The 27906-nt window shown below is 40.4% G+C and overlaps 1 protein-coding gene across 5 annotated transcripts; it reads left to right on the forward strand.

Annotated features, from left to right (window-relative positions):
- The first annotated feature begins 262 nt into the window (after positions 1-262).
- Positions 263-25621, forward strand: ZNF25 (zinc finger protein 25). Of its 5 annotated transcripts, XM_025397669.1 has the most exons (7): positions 277-412; positions 5075-5174; positions 9010-9032; positions 17926-18052; positions 18357-18452; positions 21738-21801; positions 22292-25621. In XM_025397669.1, exons 4-7 carry the CDS (start codon positions 18019-18021, stop codon positions 23358-23360), a joined length of 1263 nt encoding a protein of 420 aa, XP_025253454.1. In that variant the 5' UTR covers positions 277-412; positions 5075-5174; positions 9010-9032; positions 17926-18018; the 3' UTR covers positions 23361-25621. The 5 variants fall into 5 exon arrangements, with proteins under 5 accessions (XP_025253450.1, XP_025253454.1, XP_025253451.1 ...); XM_025397665.1 differs by lacking the exon at positions 9010-9032 and having other exon boundaries at positions 263-412; XM_025397666.1 differs by lacking the exon at positions 9010-9032 and having other exon boundaries at positions 285-847.
- The last annotated feature ends 2285 nt before the right edge of the window (positions 25622-27906 follow it).

Raw genomic sequence — 27906 nt, forward strand, 5'->3', positions numbered from 1 at the left:
GAGTTCAATCACTTTAACAAAACTGCCCATCAGTGTTCCTTGGGGCACCTCACGGTGGCCTTCTGTCTTCAAGCCCGGACGTGCGAAGGTTCACCTCTCCCGCCATCACCGAGCAAAGCCAGCGCCAGCCCCAGGAAACCCGACCGCAATCACTCAGGACCCTGGAGGAGGCCGCGCCTCACGACGTCATCCAAGATGGAGTCGCAGCCGGGCCTTCTGGGAAGCGTAGTTCTGGAGCAGGGCTCGGGAAACGTTCTGCGCATGTGCAGTGTCGTCTTCTTGCTGGCGTTGGCGTTTTTGTCTTACGCCCTAGGGTGGGGAGAGGACTCCGGTGCCTCCGGGTCTCGGCTGGGCCGCAAAGGGCGGGGCCTGGGCCCGGCGCTGGCCAGGAGCAGAGGCCGAGACCCTGCAGGTGTGTCGAAGGCTTTTGCGGGCGGGCAGGGCCTGGGAGGCGGGGTCTCGAGCCTGGAAGCCGCCTCCTGGCCCCGGAGCGGCCTCCGCGGAGGGTCCCGGGTGGGAGCGGCCTGGCGGGGAGGTTGGCCATCTGCGCTGGCGCTCCTGCCCGGAATGGCGTTTGCGCGACCTGCTTGAGGGGTGGCCAGAGAAGGCCTGCGGTGGCCGGGCAGCGGGCGCCCGGAGTAGCCACATTGTGTGACGTGACCGGAGCTGCCACGTCAGGCGCGCTGGCCGCTGCAGACGCGGCGCTCGAAAGCCACAGGGACGTGGGCTCCGGTACAGCCTCTGTAGGTGGTCCCGCTGCGGCTGGACGCCCATTTGGCAAATGATGGGGGCCTTTGGGTACTGAATAGGGTAGTAGATGTAAAGTATGATACAGGACTCAATAAAGGTGAGCTGCTTCTATTATTACAAGACATGTTTTCATTATTGGCTCATTTAATCATCGTAACCATCCTTTCGACTGAACCACCTCCATTTAAATAAATGTGACTACTAAAGATTCAGAGAGATAAATTATTTTACCCACAGTATTAGGTGGGTTGTAAATCCTCACTTTTTCCTCTGAATTCATGCGCCTTCCCACACTAAAATCCAGTCTTGGCTTGTATTTAGCACATTTGTCCCTTGAGCACCACCAGAACGTAGCTGTGCAGTGTACTTGAACTCAGTCTTAACCACGTAGTGTTGTGTTTCCAAAAATGCTTGGGGGAATCTTCAGAGCCCTTGAGTCAAAAGGTTAATTATTTAAGGCCTTCCTGCATCCTCCAACCTTAGTCTCTTCTCAGAGGACTGAAACGTGTAAATTGAAACCACAATTTGAGGGCTCAATTTTGCATTTTACAGGAGAAGCGGGGAATCCCATACAGCCCAGAGGCTAGTTTCTAAAGACAGGAAATGGGACAAAGAATTTTTTTAAAGATGAAAACCGCAGTTCATCAGTTCCCCCATTTTATGGTGGTGATATGATAATGCCTCTCATTGGCTGATAACTGAGCTTAGGCATTTTGTAAGCACCATGCTAGCTGGAAGTGGTTTTTGCTGCTTATTTTAGTTTTTTTTTTGGGGGGGGGTACATAATATACATATTTATGGGGTACGTGTGATATTTTGATATATGCATACAATATGTCATGATAAAATCAGGGTAATTATAATATCCACCACCTCATTTATCATTTCCTTGTGTTGTGAATATTCCAAATCTTGTAGCTATTCTGATACACACAATAAATTATTGTTAACACTTGTCACCATACTGTGCTACTGAACACTAGGACTTATTCCTTCTACCTAACAGTGTTTTTGTACCCATTAACCAACCTCTTTTCATTCCTCACTCCCTGCTTCTCCTCGTAGCCTCTGGTAACCAACATTCTACTTTCTACCTTCATGAGATCAACTATTTTAGCTCCTGTGTATGAGTGAGAACATTATATTTGTCTTTCTGTGCCTGGCTTATTTCGTGTAACATAATGTCCTCCAGTTCCATCTTTGTTGCTGCAATGACAAAATTTCCTTCTTTTTATGGCTGAAAAATACTCTATTGTGTATATATACCACAATTTTCATTATCTATTCATGCGTTGATGGGTACTTAGGTTGATTCTATACCTTGACTATTGTGAGTAGTGCTGCGATAAAAATGGGAGTGCAGAGATCTCTTCAATATACTGATTTCCTTTCTTTTGGATATATACATAGCAGTGAGATTGCTGGATCATATGGTAATTCTGTTCTTAATTTTTTGAGGAACATCCACACTGTTTTCTACAGTGGCTGTACTAGTTTACATTGCCACCAAGAGTGTGTGAGGGTTCTCCTTTTTCCATGTCCCAGCATTTTTTTTTTTTTTGCCTTTTTTATAATAGCTCTTTTAAGAGGTAAAATGATATCCCATTATGGTTTTGATTTGCGTTTGTCTGATGATTAGTGATGTTGAACATTTTATCATATACCTATTGGCCATTTGTATGTCTTCTATTGTGAAATGTCTGTTCAGATCATTTGCTCAATTTTTTAAAATCATATCTTTTGTTTTCTGGCTGTTGAGTTCCTTATATATTCTGGTTATTAATTCCTTGTCAGATGGGTAGTTTGCAAATATTTTCTCCTATTCTTTAGGTGTCTTTTCACCGTGATTGCTTACTTTGCTGTGCCAAAGCTTTTTAGTTTGATGTAATCCCGTTTGTCTATTTTTGTCTTTGTTGCTTGTGCTTTTGAGGTCTTACCAAAAAATTTTTGTCCAGAACAATGTTCTGAAGCATTTCTAAATGTTTTCTTCAAGTAGTTTCATAGTTTCAGGTCATACATTTAAGTCTTTAATCCACTATCATTTGATTTTTGCATATGGTTAGAGACAGGGTCTAGTTTCATTCTTCTGCATATGGATATCCAGTTTTCTCAGCACCATTTATTGAAGAAACTGTCATTTCTCCAATGTATGTTCTTGGTGCCTTTGTCAAAAATGAAATTGGCTATAAATGCATGTATTTATTTCTTAATTCTCTTTTGCATTGGTCTATGTGTCTCTTTTTATGTCAGTAACCTACTGTTTTGTTTATATAGCTTTATAGTATATTTTGAAGTCTGGTAGTGCAATGCCTCCAGCTTTGTTCTTTTTGCACAAAATTGCTTTGGCTATTCGGGGTCTTTGGTGGTTCCATATAAATTTTAGGATTTTTTTTTCCTATTTCTGTGAAGAATGTCATTGGTATTTGGATATGGATTGCACTGAATCTGTAGACTGCTTTTAGTACTATGGACATTTTAACAATATTAATTCTGCCAGTCCATGAGCATAGGATATTTTTCCATTTTAATATAATTCATCAGTGTTTTATACTCTTTTTGAGACAAGATCTCAGTTTGGTGCAATCTTGGCTCACTGCAGCCTCTGCCTCTCGGGTTCAAGCGATTCTCCTGCCTCAGCCTCCTGAGTAACTGGAATTACAGGAGTGAGCCACCACACCTGTCTAATTTTTTTTGTATTTTTAGTGGAGACAGGGTTTTGCCATGTTGGCCAGTCTGATTTTAAACTCCTGACCTCAGGCGATCCACCTGCCTCCACCTCCCAAAGTGTTGGGATTACAGGTGTCAGCCACGGTGCCCAGCCTGTTTTATACTTTTAATTATAAGATCTTTTACTTTTTTGTTAAATGTATTCCTAGGTATTGGAGTTTTTTTGGTAGCTATTGTAAATGGGATTGCTTTCTTGATTTCGTTTTCAGATTGTTCACTGTTGGTGTATGGAAATGCTGCCTTTTTTTTTTTTTGAGATGGAGTTTTGCTCTTGTTACCTAGGCTGGAGTGCAATGGCATGATCTTGGCTCACTGCAACCTCCGCCTCCTGGGTTCAAGCAATTCTCCTGCCTCAGCCTCCTGAGTAGCTGGGATTACAGGCATGCACCACCACACCTGGCTAATTTTGTACTTTTAGTAGAGACTGGGTTTCTCTTTTTTGGTCAGGCTGGTCTCGATCTCCCGATCTCGGGTGATTCACCCACCTTGGCCTCCCAAAATGCTGGGATTACAGGCATGAGCCACCGTGCCTGGCCTGCTACTGATTTTTTAATGTTGATTTCGTATGCTGCAACTTTACTGAATTCATGTATCAGTTCTACCAGTGTTTTTGGTGGAGTCTTTATGTTTTTCTAAATATAGGGTCATGTGATCTGTGAACAAAGATCCAATTTGGGTGCCCTGTATGATTTCTGCTGCTTATGACAAGGACCTTAGGATTATGACATGTAGTTGCCTTTTACTACATATATATGAAGTGCTTGTTTGAGAATTGTGATGCCTAACTGTTATTTTAGAAGCTAGATTTGTATCACTGTCAGCAGATTAGATTCTCAAGTCAGAGTTCGTCAGGGCCTAATTAAATTTTGCCTTAGGCCCAGCCCAAGTTTTGAGGGTACAGTGCATTGCAGGTACTGTCTGTTTTGGTGATCCTGAGTGAAGACTTATAGAATCAGAATGGTACATGAAGGGTTGTTCAAGATTATCTAATTCCTACTCATTTTAAAGACAAAAGCATTGAAACTAAGGCAATCACTAAGTTTATTAATAGCAGAGCCTAGCGTAGGACTGAGTCTTTAAGTTCATTATATCATATTTACATCAAAAGAAGTTTCTTGGAGAAGTAGTTTTTGAGAAACTGCAATTAAGGAAGAAGAAATGTCTTATTTTTGAGAACTTTGAGAAGACTTTCTAACCTTGGGTTTATAATAGAAAAAAATGCTTATGATATGTAGCTTGATTACCTTTTATGTACCAATAAATATATCTCTTCAACATCATTTCTAGTGTCAGCAAAGGGCTCCATACTTTGGATATAGTATACATGTTATTTAATCAGTCATGATTGGATATTTAAGTTTTTGATTCTTTTGTGTTATTCAGAAAACAGAAACATAATTTTCAAAACAGTCAGTAGGAAAGAAATGTGTAGATTCATTCAAAAATGTCACAGGCTCATCAAGATTAATATCAGAGTCAGAAGTGGACAGGTGGATGCTACTTCATCATGGTCCTTACTATGCTTTCTAATGGGTCAAAGATACGTTTTCTCAAAGGTATATATTTTACTAAAATGTTGTATGGAAATTTCTCACAGGTGATTCCTGGGGCTGCCAGATAAGGTCCCTTATGATTTCTGCTCTGGCTTTGTAGTTTTCAGCCTTTCCCAAGAGCAGCAGAAAATGAACAAGTTCCAGGTGAGTCATTTATTTAGCCCTTACTTTGTTTCGCTGTGTGTCTGTGTGTGTGTTTAATGAGTTTTACGAATGAGAGCCCATATACTAAATTAGAAACGTAGAAATAGTTAAAAATCACCTTCAGGCAAAATACTATTAGAATAAAACAGCAATTCTTGAAATGTGGTCTGCAGATCCCTGGGAGCTCCAAGACCTTCTCAAGGGGTCTATGAGGTTGAGACTCAGAGTGCTAAGATGTAGATTGCCTTTTACACTGTTGATACTTGCACTGATGGCATGAAAGCAATGCTAAATAGGTTATTGCCTGTTTGGCATAAAGTAGACAATGGTATTGATACTAACAAATGTGTGTTTTTTGTTTTTTTTTTTAAGATGGAGTCTTGCTCTGTTGCCCAAGCTGGAGTGCAGTGGCATAATCTCAGCTCACTGCAGCCTGTCTCCCAGATTCAAGTGATTCTCCTGCCTCAGCCTCACGAGTAGCTGGGATTACAGGCACCTGCCACCACACCCTGCTAATTTTTGTATTTTTAGTAGAGAAGGGGTTTCCCCATGTTGGCCAGGCTGGTCTCAAATTCTTGACCTCAAATGATCCTCCCACCTTAGCCTCCCAAGGTGCTGGGATTACAGGCATGAGCTACTGTGCCGGGCCACAAATGTGATTTTAAAAATATACCTTATAACAATGTGTCAACATTTGAGTAATATTTCTGAGGTGTATGTTCAGAGACAAACTCAAGCAATTTAGGAGGACAAGGTGATACAGAGAAGTGAGGAACGAGTTGTAGGTTGATTGGGACAATATTACCCTAAAAGACAATATTTGAGGAAAGTCTAGAATTAAATGAGATAGAGAGTCAAGTAGAAATCGGAGGGAGCAGCATTGTGGGTAAGGAAAACAGCAATACAGACACCCCAAAACATGTTCCAGAAACAGTATGTAGGATATTGAAGCTAGAGAGATATGACTTAGGGTAAGAATGGTAAGAGGTAACATCAAAAAGGTAGAGGAAGCTAGAATATGTATGGCCCTTGTAGGCTGTAGAAAACAATGAATTTGTTTTTTTGTTTTTTTGTGGGATTTTTGCTCATTTAAAAATCACCTTTTATATAATCAAAGGAATGTACATAATGAAACCTGACCTTAGGGGGGAAATAATTTAGCCATTCAATAATAAGGATGGTATAAGCTATAGATTTTATACAAATGCCTTTTATCCAATGAAGGAAGTTCCCTTCTTTTCCTAGTTTGTTCAGAATTTTTATTATGAATGGATCTTGAATTTTGTCAAATGTTCTTTTCCTTTTTCTGGGATAATCATGTTGTTTTCTTTTTTAGTTTGTTAGCGTAGTGAACGACATTGATTGATGTTCAAATGTGGAATCAAACTTGCATTGCTAGGATAAGTTGGTAATAACATGTATATTTTAATATATTGCTAAATTAGATCTCCTAACATTTTGTTGAGGATTTTTGCATCTGTCACCATTAAGAATATTGATCAGTGATCAGTATACTAGTAAATGTTTAATAATCAGATTTTAGGGGTTGGGAAAGAAATCTGGTTTATACTGTTTACCAGTTTCTGTGATATAAATACTCCCACCATGCCAAATTTCAAGCTATAACATGCCAGCCAGTTCCTGAAAACTAGCTCTTCTGAGCTGATACAAACTGGTGCCAGCAACCACTGTAGTTGTCATTTCTGGTAATGTTATTGTTAGATTTGGGTCTCGGGGTCATGTGAGCCTTATAAAATGAGTTGAGAATGGTTATTTTTTCTTGGTTTTATGGAAGAAATTATATATAATTGGTATTGTTTCTGCTTTATTGTTTGATTGAATTCACCAATGAAACCATTTAGTCCTGAGGTTGTCTTTGTTCAAAGGTTTTGTTTACTTGTTTTAATTGAAGTGAAATTCACATACTATTCATCATTTAAAATTATACAATTGTGAGGTATTAATATTTAGTACATTCACAGTGTTGTGTAACACCACCTCTACCTACTTTCAAAACATTTTCACCATCCCAAAAGAAAACCCATACCCGTTAAGCAGTCATTCCCTGTTCTCTCTCCCTCTTTCCCTTGGCAACCACTAATGTTTTCTGTCTCTATAGATCTACCTATTCTAGATATTTCATGTAAGTGAGGTCATACATTATGTGACCTTTTATGTCTGCCTTCTTTCACTTAGCGTGTTTTCCAGGTTCATCCACCTTGAAGCATGTATCAGTACATCATTCCTTTTTATGGCTAAAATGCCATTGTGTATATACTCCACAATGAATATATAATCCATTCATCCATTGACAGACATTTGGATGGTTTCCACTTTTTGGTTATTATGAATAGTACTGTTAGGCAAATTCATCTATAAGTATTTGATACCTGTTTTCAATCATTTTGGGTATATACCTAAAAAATGGAGTTGCTGGGATGTATGACAATTCTATGTGTAACTTTTTGAGGAACTGCCAAACTTCCACAGCAACTGCACCATTTTACATTCCCATTAGCAATGTACAAGAGTTTCAGTTTCTCTATATACCCCCCAAACCTGTTCTCCATTTTTAAAATTATGCCTATTATAATTGGGGTGGGGGAGTGAAGTGTTATCGTTGTGGTTTTGCATTGCATTTCTTTAGAGATGAATGATGTTGAACATCTTCTTGTGTGCTATTTTTTAAAATTATTTTTCTAGTGTGCTTTTTAGCCATTTTGATATACTGTCATCATTTGGTATATGCAGGTGATTGGTTCCAGGACCCATGCATGTACTAAAATCCACAGATACTCAAGTCCTACAGTCAGCCCTTCAGAACCCATGTGTGCAAAAAATTGGCCCTCCATATGTGTGGTTTCCAATCTTGCAAATACTACATTTTCAATCTATGTTTGGTTGAAAATAATCTGCATCCAAGCCTGTGTTGTTCAAGGGTCAGTTGTGTTATTTGGAGAAATGTACACTCAAGTTCTTTGCCTATTTCCTAACTGGGCCGTTTATCTTTTTGTTGTTGAATTATAAGAACATTTTATGGCCAGGCCCAGTGGCTCATGCCTGTAATCTCAGCGTTTTGGGAGGTCACGGTGGGCAGATCACTCGATGTCAGGAGTTCAGACCAGCCTGGTCAACATGGTGAAACCCTGTCTCTACTAAAAATACAAAAATTAGCTGGGCTTGGTGGTGCATGCCTGTAGTCCCAGCTACTTGGGAGGCTGAGGCAGGAGAATCACTTGAACCTGGGAGGTGCAGGTTGCAGTGAGTCGAGATGGACCTGTAGTCCCAGCTACTTGGGAGGCTGAGGCAGGAGAATCACTTGAACCTGGGAGGTGCAGGTTGCAGTGAGTCGAGATGGCACCACTGCACTCCAGCCTGGGCGCCAGAGCAAGACTGTCTTAAGAAAAAAAAAAAAGATTGGCCAGGCGCAGTGGCTCATGGCTGTAATCCCAACACTTTGGGAGGCTGAGGCCTGCGGATCATGAGGTCAGGAGTTTGAGACTGGCCTGGCCAACATGGTGAAACCCCGTGTCTATTAAAAATACAAAGATTAGTTAGGCATGGTGGTGCATGCCTGTAGTCCCAGCTACTTGGGAGGCTGAGGCAGGAGAATTGCTTGAACCTGGGAAGCAGAGGTTGTGGTGAGCTGAGATGGCGCCATTGCATTCCAGCCTGGGCAACAGAGGGAGACTCTGTCTCAGATGATTTGCAAATATTTTCCACACTGTGAGTTGTCTTTTCTCCATTGTGACAGAGTTCTATAATGCACAAACACTTTAAATTATGATGAATTCAAATTTATTTTTCTTTTGTTTGTGCTTTTGGTGTCATATAGAAGAATCCATTGCCAAATTCAAGGTAGGCTATGTTTTCTTATGAGAGTTCTACATGTTTAACTCATATATTTAGGTCATTGATCTGTTTTGAATGATTTTTGCATATGATGTGAGGTAGAGGTCCCATTTAACTCAAGCATGTGGGTATTGAGTTTTCCCCAGTATTATTTGGTGAAGAGACTATTCTTTTCCCACTGAATGGTCTTGACAGCCTTGTTGAAAATCAGTTGGGGCTGGACGTGGTGCCCCATGCCTGTAATCCTAACACTTTAGGTGACCAAGGTGGGTAGATCTCTTGAGCCCAGGAATTTGAAACCATCCTGGGCAACATGAAAAGACCCTGTCTCTACAAAATACAAAAATTAGCCAGGTGGGTGGTGTGCACTTTCAGTCCCAGATACTTGGGAGGCTGAGGCAGGGGAATCACCTGAACCTGGGGAGGTCCAGGCTGCAGTAAGCCATGATTGCACCACTGCACTCCAGCCAGTGAGACCCTCTCTTAGAAAAATTAAAAAAAAAAAAAGATGAAGAAAATCATATGATCATAGATATATGCATTTATTTCTGGACTCAGTTCTATCCCATTAGACTGTATGTCTGTCCTTATGCCAGTACCTCACTGTTTTGATAACTAACTTTTCAGTAAGTTTTGAAATTTTGAAGTGAATCCTCTGACTTTATTCTTCTTTCCCAATGTTGTTTTGGTTATTAAGGACCCCTCGCAATTTCATATGAATTGGAGGATATTTGAACCTGTAGATTTCTTTGGGTAGTATTATCATTTGAACCATATTAAGTCTCCCAGTCCATGAAAACAGGATGCCGTCTCATTTATTTAGGTCTTATCTTAGTATAGCCAGCCAGCTCTCAGCTCTCTTTTGGTTACTACTATTTTCGTGAGATGCCTTTTTCCATCCTTTCTTTTTAGCCTACTTGTGTCTTTGGATCTAAATTTAATTTTAGAAGGCATATATTTGAATCATGTTTTTGATATCCATTCAGTCAATCTCTGCCTTTAACTGGCGAGTCTAATCTGTTTAAAATGATGTTTGATAAAGACTTCTGCAACTTGGCATTTTTCTTCAACATACTTTATATCTTTTCCTTTAATTCCTCCATGATATGGTTTGGCTCTGTGTCCCCACCCAAATCTCATGTCAAATTATAACCCTCAATGTTGCAGGAGGGGCCTGGTGGGAGGTGATTGGATCATGGGGGCAGACTTCTCCCTTGCTGTTCTTGTGATAGTGAGTGAGTTCTAACAAGATCTGGTTAAAAGTATGTAGCACTTCCCCCTTTGCCCTCTCTCTCCTGCTCTGCCATGTGAAGATGTGCCAACTTCTCCTTCACCTTCTGCTATGATTTTAAGCTTCCTGAGGCCTCCACTACCATGCTTCCTGGATAGCCTGTGGACCCATGGGCCAATTAAACCTCTTTTCTTTGTAAATTACCCAGTCTCAGGTGGTTTTTTTTTTGTTGTTTGTTTCTTTTTCTTTAATTGAGATGGAGTCCTGCTCTGTCATCCAGGCTGGAATACCGTGGTGCAATCTCAGCTCACTGCAACCTCCGCCTCCCGGGTTCAAGAGATTCTCCTGGCTCAGCCTTCCAAGTAGCTGGGATTACAGGTGCATGCCACCATGCCTGGCTAATTTTTGTATTTTTAGTAAAGACGGGGTTTCGCCATGTTGGCCATGTTGAACTCCTGACCTCAAGTGATGTGCTCGCCTCAGCCTCCCAAAGTGCTGGGATTACAGAAGTGAGCCACCGTGCACAGCCTCAGGTAGTTCTTTATAGCAATGTGATAATACACTAATACCCTCCAATACTGCCTTCTTTTAAAATTTTTTCTAATGTACCATTTTGCTTTCCTCCTCATTTCCTTTTGTGAATATTTTAAGGTGTTTTTAGTGGTTACTCTTAACATTACAATTTTTTTCTAATTTTTTACAATCTAGTTTGAATTGATACCAACTTAGCTTCAGTACTGTATAAAAATTGCTGATATATAGCTCTATTTCTCCCCTTTTTATGTTGTTACTGTCACAGATTATATTTTTGTATGTTGTATGACCATTAACATATATTTATAATTACTATTTTATGCATTTGTCTTTTTAAATCCTATAGGAAACAAAAAGATAAAATTTAAAACATACCACAATACCAGCTTTTATATGTACCTATATAGTTACCTTTACCTGTGTTCTTTATAGCTTCATATGGCCCTGAATTACTGTCCAGTGTCCTTTCATTTCAGACTGAAGGACTTCTTGTAGCATTTCTTATAAGGCAGGTCTACTAGAAACAGAGTCCTTTAGCTTTTGTTTATCTTGGAATACCTTAATTTAATCTGCATTATTGATGGATAGTCTTGATGGAAAATAATTCTTGAAATAGAATTCTTTTCTTTCAGCACTTTAATATGTCATCACACTGCCTTTTGGCTTTCATAGTTTCTGTTAAGAAATCTGCTTTAGTCTTAGTGGATTAATGGATTAATCTTAATGGCTGGAGTTGACTGCTTTCAACTTTTCCATGCTGAGGTTGTAAGTGGCTAGTGGCTCTAGCATTCCAAAGTATGGAGGCCAGTGGCCCCCTTCCCACAGCTCTATTAGGCAGTACCCCAACCACACATTTCCCTCAACATTGCCCTAGTAGTTTCTCTGCGGGGCCTCCGTCTCTGTGGCAGACTTTTGCCTGGACACCCAGGCTTTCCAGTACATCCTCTGAAATCTAGGGGGAAGCTGCCAAGCCTCCTTCCTGCTTGCATTCTGAGCATCTGCAGACTTAACACTAGATGGAAACCATGAGAGATTACAGACTGTGCCCTCCTGAGCTGGGGCTAAAGCTGTACCTGGGCCCCCTTGAGCTGAAGCTGGAACCAGAGCAGCTGAGATGTGGGGAGCAGTGTCACAAGGCTGCACAGGGCTGCATTGCCCTAGGCCTGGCCCCTGAAACTATTCATTCCTCCTAGGCCTCTGGGCCTGTGATGGAAGGCGCAGTCCTGAAGATCTCTGAAATGCCTTTAAGGCATTTTCCCCATTGTGTTGGATTGTTACTTGGCTCCGTTTGAGTCATGCTAATCTCTCTAGCAGTGGTTGCTTCACAGCCTGCTTGGGCTTGGATTCTTTCTGTACCACAGGACCAGGCTGCAAACTTTCCAGACTTTATGCTTTGATTCCCTTTTAAATATCGGTTCCAACTTTAAGTCATTTCTTTGCGCCTGTATTTGATCATAGGCTGTTAGGAGCAGTCAGGCCACATCTTGAATGCTTTGCTGCTTAGAAATTTCTTCTGCCAGATACCCTAGGTCATCATTCTTAAGTTTAGTCTTCCACAGATCCCTGGGACATGCAGCCAAGCTCTGTGCCAGGATAAAACATGGGAGACCTATACTCCGGTTTCCAATAAATTCCTCATTTCTTCTGAGACCTCATCAGCTTAGCCTTCACTGTCCATATCACTATCAGCATTTTGGTCACAACCATTTAACCAGTCTCTTAGAAGTTTCAAACTTTCCCTCATCTTAGTGTCTTCTTCTGAGCCCTCCAAATTCTTCCATTGCTACAAAGAAATACCTGAGGCTGGGTCATTTATAAAGAAAAGAGGTTTACTTGGCTCATGGTTATGCGGGCTGTACAGGAAGCATGGCACTGGCATCTGCTCAGCTTCTGATGAGGCCTCAGGGAGCTTTTACTCATGACAGAAAGTTGAAACAGGAGCTAGTACATGACATAGTGACAGTGGGAGCAAGAGAGAGAGAAAAGGGGTAGGTCCTAGACTCTAGTTATTCATTCATTTATTTTTTTTTTGAGGTGGAGTCTCACTCTGTTACCCAGGCTGGAGTGTAGTGGCATAGTCTTGGCTCATGGCAACCTCTGCCTCCCAGGTTCAAGCAATTCTCCTTCCTCAGCTTCCCAAGTAGTTGAGACTACAGGCGTGGAACATGACACCCATCTAATTTTTGTATTTTTAGTAGAGACAGGGTTTCGCCATCTTGGCCAGCTGGTCTCAAACTCCTGACCTCAGGTTATCTACCTGCTTCGGCCTCCCAAAGTGCTGGGATTATAAGCGTTAGCCACCACGCCTGGTGCCAGACTCTTTTAAACAACCAGATCTCATGTGAGCCAAATGAGAACTCACTCATTATCAAGGGAATGGTGCTAAACCATCCATAAGAGATACACCCCCATGACCTGGATACCTCCCACCAGTCCCCAGCTCCCACACTGGGGATTATATTTCAACATGAAATTTGGAGGGGACACACATCCAAACTATATCAGTAGGCCAGTAAGAAAAAAGTGCCACACACTTTCTCCCCAAAATTTAGCAGCCTCTTTCTTTATTAAGTACTTCACTGAGGCTGGGCACAGTGGATCATACCTATAATCCCAGCACTTTGGGAGGTTGAGGTGGGTGGGTCACCTAAGTTCAGGAGTTCTAGACCAGCCTGGCCAACATGTGACACCCCATCTCTACTAAAATTAGCTGGGCGTGGTGGTGGGCCCCTGTAATCCCAGCTACTTGGGAGGCTGGGGCGGGAGAGCTGCTTGAACCCGTGAGGCAGAGGTTGCAGTTGCAGTGAGCTGAGATCACACAGTTGCACTCCAGCCTGTGTGACAGAGTGAGACTCTGTCTCAAAAAATAAATAAATAAAAAGAAAGAAAAGAAAAAAAAAAAGTACTCCACTGGTTGATGGTTTAAAAAAAAAAAACAGAGAAAAGATTCTACAGTTCCAAAAACTTGATTCTATCAGTTTTTGTCAGCTTTAGTGGTTGCCTCAGTGGAGGGACCAATTCTTAGAGCGCCCTAAGTCACCATTTCTCATGAAATCAGTCATGTTGAAATGTTTTTAACTACAGATTCAGTTTATTTAATGCAATTGATACTAGGTAATATTATTTATCTTAGGTATTTCTTCCTGAGTGAGTTTTGGTAGTTATCTTCTTTCAAAGAATTAATCCATTTCATCTTAGTTGTCAAATTTATGCACATAGACTGGTTCTTAGTATTCTCTTATTTTCCTTTTACTGTTTGTAGGGCCTATAGTAACTATTCCCCTTTTCATTTCTGATGTTGTTAACATGTATTTTTTATCTTGGTCATTCTGGATATAGGTTTATCAGCTTTCTTAGTTTTTTCAGAGAAGCAAGTTCAAATGTTATTTCCCAATAACATTAAACAAAGTGCTCACCTATTATTTTCAAGTATTTGATAGCATTCCAGATAAGTTTCTGTTACTGATTTCTAGTTTATGTCTACTGTGTTTAGAGAATGTATTTGGTAGATTTCAATTCTTTTAGTTTAAGATATTTTTCTGGCCCAGAAAATGGTCTTTTAGTGAATATTTCATGAAAAGATGTGAGCACTTTGTTAATGTATATTTATAAGTATCTTTGAAGGACAGTTTAGTTTACGAAATAGTCTTTTCCTTCTCACTTCTTCTGTAAGCAGTCCATTTTAAATTTTATAGTTTCCTGTTATGGCTATATGAGAAATAGTTATTCTTACATAACTGTTAGCTTTTTTTTTTTGAAACAGAGTTTTGCTCTCTTGCCCAGGCTGGAGTGCAGTGCCGCAATCTTGGCTCACTGCAACCTCCACCTCCTGGGTTCAAGCAATTCTCTGCCTCAGCCTCCCCATTAGCTGGGATTAAAGGCACCCGCTACCACGTCTGGCTAATTTTTTGTATTTTTAGTAGAGATGGGTTTTGCAATCTTGACCCGGCTGGTCTTGAGCTCCTGACCTCATGATCCATGTGCCTTAGCCTCCCAAAGTGCTGGGATTACAGGCATCAGCCATTGCACCTGGCCATCTGTTAGCCTTTTTTTTTTTTTTTTTTTTTTTGAGGATGGAGTTTCAATCTTTGTTGCCCAGGCTAGAGTGCAATGCCATGATCTCGGCTCACCACAACCTCCATATCCCAGGTTTAAGCGATTCTCCTGCCTCAGCCTCCCGAGTAGCTGGGATTACAGGCATGAGCCACGATGCCTGGCTAATTTTGTATTTTTAATAGAGACAAGGTTTTTCCATGTTGGTCAGGCTGGTCTCAAACTCCCAACCTCAGGTGATCCGCCCGCCTTGGCCTCCCAAAGAGCTGTGATTACAGGCATGAGCCACCGTGCCCGGCCCCCACAGCTTCTTTTTTGGACTCTTCTAGAACTCTGTTTTTTATATATTTGAAAATTCTGTCTGCGGAAACTTACTCATGTGTGTATCTGCCAAAACGGACAATTCCACTTTTATGTTCCATAGTCACTTTAAGCACAGAATGAATAAAATTCAACTCATTAACTCCTGCCCAACTTATCCTTTTCCTTGTATTCCTGTTTTCATTTACAGACTTCCTGGTTGCCACATAATAATGTTAGTTTGTACAAAATTAGCCAGGCGAGGTAGCGGGCGCCTATAGTCCCAGCTACTCGGGAGGCTGAGGCAGGAGAATGGCGTGAACCGGGGAGGCGGAGCTTGCAGTGAGCTGAGTTCGCGCCCTTGCACTCCAGCCTGGGTGACAGAGCCAGACTCCGTGTCAAAAAAAAAAAAAAAAAAAAAAAAAAACGAACCGGCTGGGCTGGTGGCTCAGGCCCATAATCCCAGCACTTTGGGAGGCCAAGGCGGGTAGATTACCTGAGGTCAGGAGTTCGAGACCAGCCTGGCCAATATGCTGAAACCCCGTCTCTACTGAAAATACAAAAATTAGCCGGGTGTGGTGGCAGGCACCTGTAATCCCAGCTACTTGGGAGGCTGATGTAGAAGAATCATTTGAACCTGGGAGGCAGAGGTTACAGTGAGCCGAGATTGCGCCACCCAGCCTGGGAGACAGAGCCAGACTCCATCTCAAAAGAAGAAGAAAAAAAAATGAACCAAGAATTTATATCCAGCTAAGATGTTCTGCAAGTAAAAATACTGCCTTTCAGATTTCATGGAGTATAAATAAAGCAATGATTAGAGGAAATTTCATAGCCTTAAACAGTTCTGCCAATAAAAGTGAAGGAATGAAAATAATTGGCACTATGACTGTACCCACAAGCAAAGCATACAGACACTATGGGTGCTGCCCTCCCCCTTTCTCCTAGTGATTATTAACTAATGTCCAATTAATCACAAAGTGACATTATACTTCTTTCCCCCACTGCTGTTGCTTTTATATAAATGTTTTTCTGATTTTTCTGTGCCATTTGCCACTTTTACATTAAAGTTTTCTCCTAAGCCACTCATTTACCCCTATAACTCCAGTGCTTACTTGACACGTCTCTTCAGTGGTTCCTGGTGTCTGTATTTTCATCTACACAGTGAATGGTGAGCATCCCAGAGATATATAAGACATTTCACATAGTATGAAATAGCAGAATATCTATTTATGTTTTCTCTTATATGAACAAAAACAAACTTGTTAAATTTATTATTATTATTATTTTGAGATGGAGTCTTGCTCTGTCACCCAAGCTGGAGTTCAGTGGCACAATCTTGGCTCACTGCAACCTCTGCCTCCCAGGTTCAAGCCATTCTCTTGGCTCAGCCTCCTGAGTAGCTGGGACTACAGGTGTGTGCCACCATGCCCGGCTAATTTTTGTATTTTTTAGTAGAGATGGGGTTTTGCCATGTTGGCCATGCAGATCTCAAACTCCTGCCTTCAGGTTATCCACCGGCTTCGGCCTCCGAAAGCGGTGGGATTACAGGCGTGGGCTACTGTGCCCAGCCTACTTTTTTTTTTTTTTTTTTTTTTTTAGATAGAGTCTCGCTGTGTCTTACTGCAGCCTTGACTTCCCAGGTTCATCTGATTCTCCCATATCACCCTCTCAAGTAGCTGGTGTTACAGGCCTGAGCCACCACACCCACCGCCTTAATAAACATTAATACAAGCAAATGTATGTATTAAGCAGAGATTTATTTGTTAAGTGTGTATGCAAAGTATATTTTACTAGTCCAAAAGACAGATTCAGAATTTCTTCTTGTCCTGTCCCTTGACTCTACACTGTAACCTTCTAACTAATCTTGGTCCTATGCCCTACCATAGGTATATAACTAGCAACCTATGGTATATACTTACCATTGGTATATACCCACCATAGGTATCATACCTACCAAGTTATATGTGGTTTCCTAAACTTGCCATTTCTCATGAATCCATGCCTTTTCCAATTGTGTTTTCTTTATTCCTAAAGTTAGTTTGACCACCTAATAAAATCTAACATGACAATATGAAATGCAAATAATTACCCCCATTTGTGGCCATCTCATATTGTGTACTTGTTTCTGTCATGGCATCTGCTTCACATACTGTAATTTGGCATTTTCACCTTTGTCTCCCTGGCAAAATATAAGCTCCTCGTTAACAGGAATAGAGTCCTGTGTCAGTTAGTGATGGGGATATATTCTGAGAAATGTATCAGTAGGTGACTTCGTCATGCAAACATCATAGAGTGTCCTTACACAAGCCTAGATAGTACAGCTGACTACACACCTAGGCTATGTGGTGTCGCCCATTGCTCCTAGGCTACAAACCTCTATAGTATGTTACACTGAACACTGTAGGCAATTTGTAACACAATGGTAAGAATTTGTGTATCTAAACATAGAAAACAGACAATAAAAATACTATATTTTCTTATAGGATCGTCATCATATATGGAATCTATCATTAACTGAAATGTCATTATGTGGCACATGACACTCATTTTTTTCTTCATCTTTGTATCTTCAGCAGAGTTCCAGGCATGGAGCGGGAATTCAGTAAATATGTACTGAACAAATATTCCTTCTATGAATAAAGCAGGGTACAACATGGCACGTATTCTAACTCTCCAGAGTGAACTTTGCAGTTAGTACACTAAGAGCTAGCTCACATGCCTTTTCAATGGTATGCTATCTATTCTGGTTACTTCAGATTGAACTGAAGCTTGTTATTCCAGGGACCCGTGACATTAAAGGATGTTATTGTGGAATTCACCAAGGAGGAATGGAAGTTACTGACCCCTGCTCAGAGGAGTCTGTATAAGGATGTGATGCTGGAAAACTATAGTCACCTGGTCTCAGTGGGTGAGAAAAACTTCCCCAGGTGTAAATCCCAGTAGTTTGCATCTCCCTTCTTGGCTGCTGGAATATAAAAGGTCCCTATAGGGTTGAATGATTGACATTAGCTATGATTCAGAGTTTGAAGTTAATAAATGCATTTTGGGTACTAGAAAAAATATTTGTGTCCCTGTCTCCCCACTGAAAGAATCTAAATTTGCCAAGCCTAACTGCAACCTTCATCATTCTCCTGAAATTCCACTTCCTCATCTTTCACAGTCCCTAAATTCCAAGCAATTTGTATCGTTTCCTTGATGTTTTCCATTCATAGGTTACCATGTGAATAAGCCAAATGCGGTCTTCAAGTTGAAGCAAGGAAGAGAGCCGTGGATATTAGAAGTAGAATATCCACATCGGGGTTTCCCTGGTGAGTTAGAAGAAATTATATCCCATGTTACTGGTGAGTGGTTGGTGCCTCTTGCCTTCTGAATATTTTTTGGCAATCTCTCACTTTTTTTTTTTTTTTTTTTTTTGAAACAGAGTTTTGCTCTTGTTGTCCAGGCTGGAGTCCAATGTTGCCATCTCAGCTCACCTCAACCTCCACCTCCCAGGTTCAAGCAATTCTCCTGCCTCAGCCTCCTAAGTAGCTGGGATTACAGGCATGCGCCACCATGCCTGGCTAATTTGGTACTTTTCATAGAGACGGGGTTTCTCCATGTTGGTCAGGCTGGTCTCCAACTCCCGACCTCAGGTGATTCACCCACCTCAGCCTCCCAAAGTGCTGGGATTACAGGCATGAGCCGCCGTGCCCAGCCTAGGTAGTCTCTTTATAAATGCCCTATAGTTTTGGAAGCGATTAAGGACACTTTATTTGCACATGTGAAAAAACCTAATTCACATCTCCAATTTTTGTTCTCTCCACTTAAATTCTCTCCTTTGCTAGACATGTTTTAAATAGATTTACTTCTCTTTCCTATATACAAACTCTAATCCCTCCTTACCTTGTATTTTGTCTTTTTCTCTAGAATCGCCAGTTACTCCCTGCCATTAGCGTATGCAACTATAAAGTGTTTGTAAATCTGACTTACAACTTTTTTAAATGGCATCTCCCTCCTTTTATTAACAATAAAATACCTCAGTTATTTTAGCACCAATTTTAACTTCCCATATTTTCTTTAAACTCTGAACTCAGATTAAAAATCGTTATGCGGCTCAACAATTCTTTCATTTCAGAGTTGCTACTTCCTGCTATACAGTGTTTATCCTTCCCACAAAGCACTCCTTATCCCCCCTAAAATCTACTGTATCTTATTTGGATAACACTAAGGCAATCAATCTCATCCTGCCTCCTTAAATGTTTGTGATGTATTTTCTAACTTCTGCACAGATGTGTTGCCAGTATCAGGAACAATGCCTAGTACATATTAGTTGCTCACTAGATATTTGTTGAAAGAATGAATATTAATTAACAAGAGACTGGTTGGGCGTCGTGGCTCACGCCTATAATCCCAGCACTTTGGGAAGCCAAAGCGGGTGGATCACTTGAGGGCACGAGTTCGAGACCAGCCTGGCCAACATGGTGAAACCCTGTCTCTACTAAAAATACAAAAATTAGCTGGGCATGGTGATGCAGACCTGTAGTCCCAGCTACCTGGGAGACCAAGGCTTAGACACAAGAATCGCTTGAACCCAGGAAGCAGTGTTACAATGAGCCAAGATTGCCCCATTGCACTCCAGCCTGGGCAACAGTGAGACTCATGTTCATGAAAAAAAGAAATAAAAAATGTATAAAATAATTGACAACAGACAGACACTCTACTTTCTGCTCTGTGCTTTTTTTATTAACTCCTATAAGAGCTCATCCATTCTTAAGGCCAATGCATTGGTTTTTATGATAAGGACTCCTAAAATTGACCTCTCCAGCATCTTTGCCCTATTTATATTCTGATCCCATATTTTTACCTTCTTGTAAGATAGTTCTGCTCATTCCACTTCCTTCCTTGTTAGGATCAAAACAAAAATTGTTGATCTAAATTCCCACAGTAGCTGTGTAATGCAGCATCTGTACATTGCCAGAAGCCTGCATGGTATGACTAATACTGACTCAGTATTGAGTCATTTAGACAAAATAAAAAACTTACAAGGGTAAGGAGGTATTAGTAATATTCATTTAAATGAATTTTCTGTCAAGAACTAGTCTGGCCCTCTCTTGCCTATGCAACTTATTTCTCCTTGTGGCCCCAAAATACCTGTTAACTTCCATTTTACTATGCTCTTAAATGTTTTCCAAACATAAGATTTTTTTTGAGATGGAGTCTCACTCTATTGCCCAGGCTTGAGTGCAGTGGCGCGATCTTGGCTCACTGCAACTTCCACCTCCCCGATTCAAGTGATTCTCCTGCCTCAGCCTCTTGAGTACCTGGGATTACAGGTGCCTGCAACCTGGCCCAGCTAATTTTTGTATTTTTAGTTGAGGCGGGGTTTCACCATGTTGGTCAGGCTGGTCTCGAGCTACTGAGCTCAGGTGATCCACCCACCTCAGCCTCTCAAAGTGCTGGGATTACAGGCATGAGCCACCATTCCCGGCCCATTCATATAATCTTATTTCATGTGTGCCTGAGTTAACATTGCATAATTCCTTATCAAGTGACTTTTCTTATGTATTCCCCACCATTGCTATGAAATTCCAACCCCAAGCCTCTACTGATAACCTTTCACTTGCTTTCATGCATTTAAAGATGCATAAATATGAAGGTCACTAAAGATTCTAGAATGATGTTCAATAATTTGACCTTTAAAGATCCTGTAGTAAATTGGAAGCAGAGATGGAAGAAGCGAGATATGAAAATGAAATTCAAGACTAGTGCTGAGTCATAAGTAACAAGTGCTTTAGAAGTGTAGGATTTGGTGGTCAGGATGAGTTCAGGATTGAAAATCTCTGGTGTTAGAACTAGGAATTCATCCTTGTATAGATGGCTTATCCTGATGCTTTTAAGAAAATCCTTCCTTTTGGATATATGTGGTCCTCCATCTTCCTGTCCTGAAAACAAAGCCAGCTAGATGGAGAGTGAAAGTCTAAGCTACAGGACTCTTCCTCTAAGCCTGAGGAAACTGATGTTCTGAGAAAGTCCCTTTAGTATTGACACATAGATTGCTGTGGATGGATGAAGAGGAAATAAAGTAGAAGTTTGTCTGCTAAATACTAGCAATCCTAGCATAGTAATCTAGGTTTGAGGCAATAAAGACCTATACTTCAGTATACTTCAGCTCCTTCTTCCAGTTTAATCTTTTCCATGTAATTCCAGGGACCACTGTTGTCCAGTAGTCTTTCTTATCCTGCTTACTGTTCATGGTACTTAAGGGGCTCACAGCGTTCTCTATACTTCCCACACTCTTGTTCAGCAACACTTCTAATGTCTTGCGTTCTCCTCTCCCGGTTCTTTTTTTGTCTTTAACTTTCGCCTCCAAGCTCTTAAGGTCATATTTGTAAAAATGTCAGAGTACATGGGTCTACAACTAGGCTCCTTCTTCTGTGTGTGACAGCAGTTTTTAGTGTTCGTTTTAGTTTATTTTTCCAAAACAATGGGCTAGAGGAAATTTGCATTTGAGGTTCTTCCATTATGAGAAATTGCCCTGAAGCCTAAGAATCAATGCTATGACAATATTAATGTGTTAATATTTATAAAGTATTAAATTTTTGATTCCTTTGTAGAAGACCTATGGAGTATTCATGATCTAGAAGCAAGATACCGGGAAAGCCAAGCTGGAAATTCAAGGCAAGTTCAAGAATTAATGTTTAAGATTAAAGATTTGTAAGCAAGAGTCTTGAAGGAGTTACTGGAAATGGGAGGACACTAGTTAATACTAAACATGAGAAAACTAACACTGCAGAACAAATCCCGAGGAATATAATCCAAATGGGAATGCCCCTTTTCATAGAGACCTTGTGCAGGATCAGGAGACTGAAACTTTGAAGTAGTCTTTTTACTCTTCTGAATTAAATAATAAAGGGAGTCTTGATTACACAAAACAGAAAGCAGGCAATTGAGAGACCCTGTGAATAGAATGCAGATGCAGATTCACCTTGCCAAATGTTAAACTACAGTGCAGGTCAGAGAATGTTCACAGTAGAGAAACCCTATGGAACCAATATGGGAACATCTCTAGAAATCAGTCCTCAGAGGTACTTGGAAAATATGCCCAGTGTGGGGGAACAAAAAGCCTTAAAAGTCTTACACATTAATGAATGTGGAACTTTCTGTCTAGGAATGGAGAACTCACAAAACATCAGAAAACTCGTACCACAGAGAAAGCCTATGAATGTAAGGAATGTGGGAAGTTCTTCTGTCAGAAGTCTGCCCTCATAGTACATCAGCATACTCACTCAAAGGGCAAATCCTATGACTGTGATAAATGTGGGAACTCTTTCTCCAAAAATGAAGACCTCACAAGACATCAGAAAATTCACACGAGAGATAAGACCTATGAGTGTAAAGAATGTAAGAAAATATTTTACCACCTATCATCTCTCAGTAGACATCTGAGAACCCATGCAGGAGAGAAACCCTACGAATGTAATCAGTGTGAGAAATCCTTCTACCAGAAACCACATCTCATAGAACATCAGAAAACACACACAGGGGAGAAACCTTTTGAATGTACTGAATGTGGGAAGTTCTTCTATGTGAAGGCATACCTCATGGTACATCAGAAAACACACACAGGGGAGAAACCCTATGAGTGTAAGGAGTGTGGGAAAGCCTTTTCCCAGAAGTCACACCTCACAGTACATCAGAGAACACACACAGGGGAGAAACCCTATAAATGTAAGGAATGTGGGAAATTCTTCTCACGGAATTCACACCTCAAAACTCATCAGAGAACTCACACAGGAGAGAAACCCTATGAATGTAAGGAATGTAGGAAATGCTTCTACCAGAAGTCAGCCCTCACAGTACATCAGCGAACTCACACAGGGGAGAAACCCTTTGAATGTAATAAATGTAGGAAAACCTTTTACTATAAATCAGACCTCACTAAACATCAGAGAAAACACACAGGGGAGAAGCCCTATGAATGCACAGAATGTGGCAAATCTTTCTCTGTGAATTCGGTCCTCAGATTACATCAAAGGACTCACACGGGAGAGAAGCCCTATTCATGCAAGGAATGTGGGAAGTCCTTTTCTCAGAAGTCACATTTTATTATACATCAGAGAAAACACACAGGGGAGAAGCCCTATGAGTGTCAGGAGTGTGGGGAAACCTTTATCCAGAAGTCACAACTCACTGCACATCAGAAGACACACACAAAGAAGAGGAAGGCTGAGAAGTAAGATGAGTTGGGAAATTCTCTTGACTGAATTCATCCTTCAGAACAATCAGATAATTCACACAAGAGGTACACCTTATGAATCACATCAATATAGGGAAATTTTCAGCTACAATCTTTGCTCTTTCTGTGTATCAGCAAATACATAGATTCTGTACATTTATTTGGGAGAAAATTTTATCATATTGTAGAATTTTCTAAATATTAGATAATATAAATGACAGAAGTCATGCAAATTGTAAAACAGGAGGGAACCCTTTCAGAAGTCATACTTTTGTTTTGCAACATAGAAATCACACAGGAGAGAAATCCTGTGAGTAAAATGAATGTCAAGACATTTTCTGTCAGGGCAGCCAGCTGTAGACATCCAAAAGCTCATAAGTGAGAAGCTCCTTGAGTATCCAGAAATCTCTTTACACAATTGGAGCTCATATACTAGAGAATTCAAAGGGAGAACTGCAAAGACGGTGGTAGATATAGAAACCTTTATTAAGAATTGATGTTTCATTCAATATCAGATCACTGGTACTTGAATAGATATTTTAAATATTTGGAAGGTGTTCAACAAAAATTCAAATAATTTGTACTGAGGGAAACAGTTATACTAGAAATCATGTTGCAGATCTGATGCCAAGATTGCTCTGTTTTAAAAGGAAACCTGCAAATGTCTGCATATATGAAGCTTTTAAAAAGCACAAATTATCAGGCAACATCATTAAACATACATTAAATGTCTTTTGGTATATAGGACAGTGTGTATGTGAGTGTGCTATAACATGTAACTTGTGGATGTTCAATGTGCATGTGGAATCCATCCATAATTGTACATAGGGAAATACGTAACCTTCGTTCGTTCAGTAACTATTATGCCTATGAAGATATCGCACATTAAGTCTCAGTAGTGACTCTTGTTGTTAATATTTGTATTGTAAGTGTAATATGTCTTTTAAACTATAAGGCATCTTTTTATCCTATTTATGTGTGTGTGTGTGTTTGCAAATGGATATAGACAGTGGCACTAAACTAATCCTTCAAAAAGAAGCTAAAATGTTTTTGTAAAATTTTTAAATGTCAGCCAAGTTTTGCATTAGGGACACCTTTATATATAGCAAAAGCCTGAGCTATTTTTAAACAGCTAAAAACAGTAATATTTATTACAATCTATACAATGAAAACAAATAGTGCAATGTAAGAAATATTGTGTATCTTACTGTTGATGTATGAGCAGGGAGCAGAGATACCTGCATTTGTATTTTTCTGAGAGTCCTAAATTTCTTCACCAACTTTTTCTTCCTCATAGAAGCAACATGACATAGTTAAAGGTGTGGACTCTGGAATCCTGCCGCCTGGGCCCCAATTCCAGCATGGGGCATGCTACTTAATATCTCTGTGCCTCAATTTCCTTCCCATAAAAGAGGAGTGATAGTGACAACATCTTAGGATTGCTTTGAGGTCTAAATGAGTTGAAATTTTCAAAGCACTTAGAATAGTGTCTGAGACACAAGAGCTATATGTTAGAGGTTATCATTATTATTTGTATTTTGTGAATTACGCTGCCAAAAAAAAAAAAAGTTGGCTACCCAACATTCATCCCCCACCTTCTTGCTGCCAGTGCCTTGATTTGGTTGTTTGTTGTTTGTTTTCCTAGAAGTGATTTAGGAGCAGATCCTGACTACACTAAGTCAGGGTTTGACAAATGACGGTCCATCAGACAGATCTGGCCCACTACCCATTTTTGTATCCTGCAAGCTAAGAATGGTTTTATATTTCTAAATGGTTAAAAAAAAAGAATACTGTGACACATGAAAATTATATAATATTCAAATTTCAGTGTCCATAAATAAAGTGTTGAAAACACAAATACAAACAAAAACATCTGTTTATGTTTAACCTGTGGCTGTCTTTGCACTACCCCAGCAGGGTTGAGTAGTTGTGGCAGACACCTTATGCCCTTGAGCCTATGATCTAGCACTTTACAAAGTAAATTTTTCTGTTACTTAGAACTGAAAATAAAAGCAATGTAGAGTTATGCTTTTATAAAGATTACCTGTTTCAGAAATGATGCATACAGCAATTTGTAGGTGGGTGGTTTTTTTGCAGTATGTTTATTTTGTGCATTATATTTATATGTTAAGAGCCTGAGCTTAGAAATATTTTTTCAAAGAAATGTGTTTTTTACTTGCTGAATTGTCATAACATCAAAACAAGAAATTTCTTGATGGAATGTAGCAGTAAACATATGAAATAAACACTGTCTAAATTAAATCGAATTGTTCATTGATCCCTCCCCATGTAGCAGGACTGGCCGCTGACAAAACCTCTCAGACACCAAGTTGTGGAAGGAAGGGCTTTATTCAGCTGGGAGCATTGGCAAGCTACCGTCTCAAAATCCAAGCTCCCTGAGTGCACAATTTCTGTCCCTTTTCAGGTCTCGCAACACTAAAGATTTCATATGAAAGGGTCGTGATTGATTCAGCAATCTAGGGTATACGTGACAGGGGTTTCAGGCACTGATAGAGAGAAACAGAACAGGGCAGGGAGTTTCACAATGTTCTTCTATACAATGTCTGGAATCTATTAATAACATTGGTTTCTAAGTTACGAGTTGATTTTTAACTACTGGGTTTAGGCCAGGTAGACCCAGGCCTGGTTTTGTGCCTGGCGCCGGGCTGCCTGTCTTTGGTGTTACTTCCTTGTTTTTTTCTTAAAACAGGTACTGAGTATAAAACAATGTGAGAGGGTCTTTTTCTTTCCTCACCCACAGTATTCCTTTATTTTCTCCCAAATCAATGGCCAGCTTTCCCTGTATCGTTTTATGGTTTTCTCACTATCCCATAAGGTACCATTGGTAAGTCATACTTAGCTAGCGTAACCCAATAACGAAAAACTTATGATACCCAATTCCATCAGCTACGTTACTAGTAATCTATAAAATTATTTTATTGCCTGCACTGCATGTGATTGTCATATGCTGCTACAATCTAAACCTGCCAGCATCTTACTTCCCCTTCCTAATAAAGAGACTTTCACTGATGTTCAGCTTCTTTTTGTGTGTGTGGCAGGGTCTTGCTCTGTCACCCAGACTGGAATGCAGTGACGTGATCTCGGCTCACTGCAACTTCCACTTCCCAGGCTCAAGCAATTCTCCCACCTTAGCCTCTTGAGTAGCTGGGACTACAGGCACACACCACCACACCTGGCTAATTTTTGCCTGTTTTTTTTTGTTGTAGAGATGGGGTCTCCCCATGTTGCCCAGGCTGGCCTTGAACTCCTGGGCTCAAGCAATCTGCCTGCTTCAGCCTCCCAAAGTACTGGGATTATAAGCATGAGCCACCACACCCGTCTTATGTTAAGCTTCTTTATCATGCCTCGTTGTGACATTCTGACCTGTCTCATGTTTAGCATTTATGGACCCATAATATGATATTTACTGATTACTCGTATCTCAAGAAGGTATACTTTGTACCTACATGTTATAACTTCTGAATACTTCATGGGAAAATATTTTTACCAGTATTTCATTCTACTCAGCATTGCCATGAGCATGCCATCTTGATGGAGGTTTGAGGTAACATCTATCTATAAGTAAGCCTTTAGAGTAGTTCTTTATTTTAACCTACTGTGAAAGAAAATACACTTTCTAAATTCCTCACACTTCTCAATAAAAAATTAAAATGAATACTTTCTGGGGATAGTCCAATAACTGTGACAAATCTGTTATCAAGAATAGAGCCAGCTGGGTGCCATGGCTCATGCTGGTAATCCCAGTATTTTGGGAAGCTGAGGCAGGCTGTTCCCTTGCGGTCAGGAGTTTGAGACCAACCTGGCCAACATGGCAAAACCCCATCTCTACTAAAAATAGAAAATTAGCTGGGTGTGGTAGAACCAGCTACACAGGAGGCCATGGGCAGGAGAATTACTTGAGCCTGGGAGACAGAGGTTACAGTGAGCCAAGATCATGCCACTGCACTCCAGTCTGGGTGCCAGAATGAATGAATGAATATAAATAAATAAATAAAATAAATAAATAAATAAATAAAATAAATAAATAAAGCAAGCCTGTATTAACAAGAACACTTTAATATTCCTAATGGTGAGAATACTCACGTTCTCCATATTCAAGCCTGAGACAGTTTCTTGGCCATAGTCTCAAGCCATGAATGGGTAACCACAAAAATTGATGGGAGACAAGCAATCAGATATTGAAAGCAATTAATCAGACAATCTCTCCTCAGTACACACGCTTATGAAAGTCACCCAATCTGACAGCTATGCATTTCTGAAAGCCAGTCAGCACCAGCCTTCACTCTGACCATGCTTTGGAAAGTTAGCTTTTGGCTCAGGCCAGTAACCACGCTTTTACCACCAAAAGAAAGCCAGCAACACTCTTGCTTTCAAAAACTGGCCAATCCCTGAATCCCATGTTTCCTAAAGCTCTGTATCATCTCATACTTTGGCTGTGATTTACAAGTACAGAGTTCCTTTGGTTAGTGAAGGCCACAGATACATTATCAATTCCTTCCTACTTGCCACTCTGGTCACAAGAGGGA

Source organism: Theropithecus gelada, chromosome 9 (assembly GCF_003255815.1).
Source record: "Theropithecus gelada isolate Dixy chromosome 9, Tgel_1.0, whole genome shotgun sequence".
NCBI lineage: Eukaryota > Metazoa > Chordata > Mammalia > Primates > Cercopithecidae > Theropithecus > Theropithecus gelada.

Bases quoted from the DNA above. Each gene is read 5' to 3' on its own strand.
- ZNF25 (XM_025397665.1), top strand. The intron at 18,453-21,737 runs GTGAGTTAGAAG...ATTCCTTTGTAG, and splicing joins TCCACATCGGGGTTTCCCTG to AAGACCTATGGAGTATTCAT. The intron at 21,802-22,291 runs GCAAGTTCAAGA...CTTTCTGTCTAG, and splicing joins AGCCAAGCTGGAAATTCAAG to GAATGGAGAACTCACAAAAC.